The sequence below is a fragment of the Aotus nancymaae genome, unplaced genomic scaffold, assembly GCF_030222135.1.
Source record: "Aotus nancymaae isolate 86718 unplaced genomic scaffold, 86718_ANA_hifiasm-v0.15.2.pri h1tg000002l, whole genome shotgun sequence".
NCBI lineage: Eukaryota > Metazoa > Chordata > Mammalia > Primates > Aotidae > Aotus > Aotus nancymaae.
This window is the reverse complement of record NW_026988413.1, coordinates 5993074-5998873: the sequence shown is the minus strand read 5'-3', so window position 1 is coordinate 5998873 and position 5800 is coordinate 5993074. Positions and strand designations below refer to the sequence as shown.

At 49.7% G+C, this 5800-nt stretch overlaps 1 protein-coding gene across 1 annotated transcript; it reads right to left on the bottom strand.

Moving 5' to 3' along the window:
- Positions 1 to 2183: 2183 nt before the first annotated feature.
- LOC105710419 (malate dehydrogenase, mitochondrial) lies at positions 2184 to 3432 on the bottom strand. Its single transcript, XM_012442783.3, has one exon. It carries the CDS (start codon positions 3375 to 3377, stop codon positions 2361 to 2363), a length of 1017 nt encoding a protein of 338 aa, XP_012298206.3. The 5' UTR covers positions 3378 to 3432; the 3' UTR covers positions 2184 to 2360.
- Between the last annotated feature and the right edge of the window lie 2368 nt (positions 3433 to 5800).

The following is a 5800-nucleotide window of genomic DNA, read 5'->3' as shown; positions in this document are numbered from 1 at the left end:
CTCTTTTCTCCTTAAAATATTTAATATCAAGTGTGCCCCACTGCCTTGGGCACATGTTGTCAGGACCTCCTGAGGCTGTGTCATGGGCACATCCTTAACCTTGGCAAAATCAGCTTCTTGAATTGATTGCAGCCTCTCTCAGATACCTTTGGGTTCACTCCTTCCTGCTGTGGGTCTACACAAGTGGTACTTTGGGGTCCTCACAAAATACAACACTTTCTGTCTCTAAAACACAGTGGCGTGCCTTTCCATCGTTTACCTGTGTCTCTGCCAGGTGGCTTCTAAGGCAGTGTCTTCAGTCGAAGGGGCAGCTTTACTCCCGAGGAAGAGGAGGCGGACGATTGTGGATCATGTGCCTGTCTCCCCAGGAGTTCTCATCAGTCCCTCGGACCCGGTTGTAGATACAATTCGCAGGACCCCAAGGAAAGAAATACAAGCAGTGAGAGTTGATTGAAAGACTTTTTTTTTTTTACTGTTTGTATACTTTTAATTTGCTAAGAGGATATATCATAAATCTTCTCAATATGCACACACACAAAATGGTAGCTGTGTAGAGGTAGTGAATATGTTAATTAGCTTGATTATGGTGATCACAATATATATGAGTATTAAAATATTACAACATTTACACACCTTAAATATATGCAATTTTTTAAAGGTTTTGAAATGCTTATTTTCATTGGTTGCTAAATTTTCCAAATCTAATTCCCATCTAGAAACATTTTTTTTTTCTTAGTTGTACTTTAGGTTCTGAGGTGCATGTGCAGATCATGCAAGGTTGTTACATAGGTACATGGCAAGGCGGTTTGCTGCCTCCATCCCCCCATCGCCTATATCTGGCATTTCTCCCCATGTTATCCCTCCCCAATCTCCCCTCCCCCTGCTGTCCCTCCCCTAGCCCCTATATGCACCATGGAATACTATGCAGCCATAAAAAACAATGAGTTCGTGTCCTTTGTAGGGACATGGATGAATCTGGAAACCATCATTCTCAGCAAACTGACACAGTAACAGAAAATCACTGCATGTTCTCACTCAGAGGCGGGTGTTGAACAATGAGAACACGTGGGTACAGGGAGAGGAGCACTGAAAGACTTTTTAAGCCTCTAATGGAAGATGAATATTATTCAAAGAATTTACTATTCTAGCCCTCAGCCAAAGGGCTAAAACTGAAAAGAAGGAGTTTCAGGCATTCGCAGTAGGAATTTGGGGACCAGAGTATCTTTCCTCTAAATCACCCCATTCCCTCTAATGTCACCACAAGGTGAGAGTCACAGCTTCAGAAGTTCAGGCTGCAGCAGAGGAACAAAACAGTAATTACGATGTACCTTTCATTTGACTGGCTACCTCGGATTCATGTCCTGCAAGCTGGGCTGGGCTGGTTATAGCCAACGTTGCTGAGGTGGCTACTACACAAATACCCCCCAATCCCTCAGCGTATGGAGCTGGGCCAGCTAATATCTTTCTAGGGGTTCAGGGGAGAGCAAAACTCTCATGTCAGAGGGGACTGGGGCTCCAGAGACCCCCAGATTGTGCAGGTGCCCTCACAGAGACAGCTGAGGCCAATCTGGGCACTTCGCACAGGGTTTCCACTCCACAGGAAGACTACCCAAAGCTCAAGTGCCGGGATGTAAATGTCTCCTGTTCTAGAGTCAGAACTCTCTCCCTCACCTCTCACTGTCACATGGGCCCAGCTAGATGTGGCAGGGATTGCCCAAGACAATCCTTAACCTTGAACTGTGGGTTTCCACCCATTTCAACAGATGCATTTCTGTTCAGCCAACTTTTATTGCATGATCATTGCAGAGGACATTTCATCCTTCCCAAGGACATACTTACAATGAGCAAACATTTTCTGGGAACTCAGGGTCTTCACCAGTTCTTCTAAGACTCAGGCATCTCTAGTGGATCTGGCCCCTCTGCCACGCCCACCTCTCTAATCCATGCTGATTTAGGATTGTAAGCTCCATCCATTTTTTTTTTGAGGGAGTTTCACTCTGTCGCCCAGGCTGGAGCACAGTGGCATGATCTCAGCTCACTGCAGCCTCTGCCTCCCAGGTTCAAGCAATTCTCCTGTCTCAGTCTCCCGAGTAGCTGGGATTACAGGTGCTCACCACCACTCCCGGCTAATTTTTGTATTTTTGGTACAAAATTTTTTTTTTTTTTTTTTTTGAAAAATAAAATCCAGGACGGCTTTTATTGATGCACCCATGATGAGCCACCCACAATTTGGAAGGGATGATTATGTTAATACAGCAATCATCACCAAAGCAAATTAAAATACAAAGGTTATCTGCAACAGCTTTGCAGTGACATGATGCCTTCATAAATTAAGGAAACTGGCTGCCCAGCACGGCTGCTCACTTCATGGTCTTCACAAAATCTTCCCCCTTCTTGATGGAGGCCTTCAGCTCGGGGATGGCCTCGGCGATCATCTTCTCCTCAAAAGAAGAGACTTTGCCGATGCCCAGGTTCTTCTCAATGCCCTTTTTCCCCAGCAGCAGCGGTGTGGAGAAGTAGGCACATTCCGTTTCCTGTGACTTCACGAACGAACATTCCACAACGCCTTCCTTTCCGTTCATTGCATCCACAAGGGAGAAGACGAAGCGGGCACCGGCATACGCCATGGAGAGGGTGGCGGAGCCTGCTCCGGCTTTAGCCTTGACGACCTCCGTGCCGGCCTCCTGGATCCGCCCAGTGAGCGTCGTCAACTGGTCCTGGGGAAAGTCCACCTTGGGAGTGCACTGAGAGATCAGGGGGATGATGGTCTTCCCGGCATGGCCACCGATGACAGGGACGTTGACTCGAGCTGGATCCAAACCCTTCAGCTCTGCGACAAAGGTGTTGGCTCGGACGATGTCCAGGGTCGTCACGCCAAAGATCTTGTTGGGGTCGTATGCTCCGTGCTTCTTGAAAACTTCTGCTGTGATGGGGATGGTGGAGTTGACCGGATTGGCAATGACGCAGATCATGGCTTCAGGGCAGTGCTGGGCACAGGCAGCAGCCAGGGTGGCCACAATCGTGGCGTTGGTGTTAAACAGGTCGTCCCGGCTCATGCCTGGTTTTCTGGGGACTCCAGCCGGAATAACTACCACATCGCAACCTTTCAGGCAGTCAGGCAGCTGTTCAGGTCCAAGGTAGCCTTTCACAGTTGCTTTGGTCTCAATGTGGCTCAGATCTGCAGCTACTCCGGGTGTGTGCGCGATATCATAGAGGGTCAGGCGGCTCACCAACGGGCTGTTCTTCAGGAGTAGCGAAAGGGGCTGCCCAATGCCTCCAGAGGCCCCTAGCACGGCTACTTTGGCATTGTTCTGGGCAGAGATGCTGAAGCTGCGGCGGAGAGCGGCGCTGGCAGGCCGGGCGAGGGAGGAGAGCATGGCTGGAGCGGGCGGGGCGCGGACCGGCAGGCACAGGAGCTGGAGACAGGCAAGTGACTCCAACGACCTCCACACTGCGCAGCGCTCCAGAGTCCGTTCTGTGGGGCCTCGCGAGAGTGAGATGGGGTTTCACCATAATGACCAGCCTGGTCTTGATCTCCTGGTCTCAAGAGATCCACCAACCTCAGCCTCCCAAAGTGCTGGGACTACAGGTGTGAGCCACCGCGCCCCGCTTCCATCTATTCTTTAAGTTCCTTCTATCTAGTGAGCAAGAAATGCTAATGCAAAAGAACGCGCTTCCTCATGTTGTCCTCGTTACATCTGGTTTGGGGGATAACAGATCTAAAATTTGACTCAAAGTGATGCAGCTACAATATTTTTAAAGTGCAAAGAAATCAGGTGTTTCACACTGTACAAAGACAAGGTTCTGGGGAAAGTGGGACTCTCAAAACAGGGTTGTAAGAGCAGCTTAAAAAAATCCTTATAAATGACGTGAAAAAGTGGGGACGAAGAGCAAGGGAATGAGCCAATTACCTTTGGAGGCGAGGCTGCTTTGTGAGGGCTGGGCTGGCCTTGGCTCAGGGAGAGTGTACCGTGTCGGGCTGCGCAGGACGGACTCACAGAGGATATTTTGGCATGCACATTACACAGTCCCTCAGAGGACAGGGCGATCACCTGGGTCTCGCGCTGTAGGCAAGGACTCCACTCATTCCCTCTTGTTATTATTTTTTCCAGTAATATTGGAGATTTGTATTATCCCTGTGAGGCAAAAGCAAAGATAGTCACCCTGCCAGCTTCCAGGAGTAGGAGTCCAGTCACTTTTGCCCATGGCATCTTGGGCTACAGATTTACCAGCTGCCTGAGTCCATGAAACAGAACACACGCACACAAAACAAGCTATATGAGGTGGGGATTCCTTAGAGATTGGCAGCCAGGGACAGAAGATGTCTCAGATCCATTGTGAGCTGGTCCCCCCAGGCTCAAGAAGGCTATTCCGGGGTGGATGGAGTCTCACCTGTTTGTGCCTCATTTGTACTATGGCCGAGGGACCCTGAGGAACAGCCGACCCTGGGTCATATAGCGCAGGGCTGGGCAAAGATTTAAAGGACATCCTGCTCCCTGGGGAGGCAGGCACGGAGCCTGGGCTGTCCCGGGCAGCCCCTCTCTAAGCCCCTCGAGATCTGATACTGTAGGAGGGACGGGACGAGGCCCGGCTGCTGCAGGCAGCTCCTCCCGTCTCAGGAGGTTCCATCCCCAGCACATCTTGTGGTTATGCTGAGAGCTACATGCTGGAAAAAAGGAGAGATGGGTCGGTTCAGGGCTACTCGGATAACTATCCTGACGGCCCCTGGGACTGTGCTCACATCCTGGATGAATGCGCAGATCGTTTTCCTCATGGTGAGAAAATGGCTTTAAATAGAAGGTGAGACCTCAGCTGATCCCATGAGAAGGGTGACTTCAACGGGGGCACTGTGTCCCAGGATTCCTAAGCCCGCGATTTTCAATGAGGAATTCGGGAAACAGGACGGAGAGCAAGGAGGGAATATAAAAAGATCTTGTTTCATTGATTCTCAATGAGCCAAGTTTAGCACTTCCACGGGGGCATCTGGTCAGGAAAAGCGAGCTCCCGTTCCATTTCTTCTAATCATTTCCTCTGCGACCTGGGGAAACTTGCTCCATTCTAGCACTCTGAGTGACACGTGATTCTATGTGAATGCCTGTTGTTTTTATTTTTACATTCCTCTCTCTCCTCTCGTTACTAGTGCCTTACTTAGAAAGTAGCTTTTTCTCAGTATTTCCAAAGATGTATTTCAAAAGCTTTTTATGACTTATTGGAAATAATGCTGTGAGAGAAAGAGGAAGTACTGGAAATGCTGCTGGCTGTCTCCGTGCAGACGCGTGGACTGGGCGCTCTGGTGGTGACGGTTATTCGGCTTGAGAAGCCAGCAGGGCTCTGAGCTCCATCCCCAGCCAAGTGACTCAGCAGAGATGGGAAGGAGCAAGGCATCTTGAGCAACAAGAAGATCCTGGCTCTTCATCAAGATAAAGACTCATTTTCAAAGGAAGTCAGGCCAGACTGTGGCAGGCATCGGTGTCAGGATGAGGAACTCGTCCCAGGTGTGAGTCTTCAAAATGCACACATAGCCACCATTGTAAGGAGCCTCTGCAGAGACAGTGATATCTGATGAAGGAAGTGGCATGGAGGAAATGGCAGTGGTGTAGGAAAAGTGACCTGTTCCATTGGGGTGGAAGGACGCTGTTCAGATTCAGCCAACAGTCATCGTGTTCCTCCCTCGTCTCAGAGACTGGCCTGAGTGTTCTCACACTATCCAGTTTAAGTTACCCAAAACCCCGTGAGGTGCATAGTCCAGGCTTGGAGATGAGAGGATCGAAGCTCGGATGCTAAGTGACTTGTACATGGT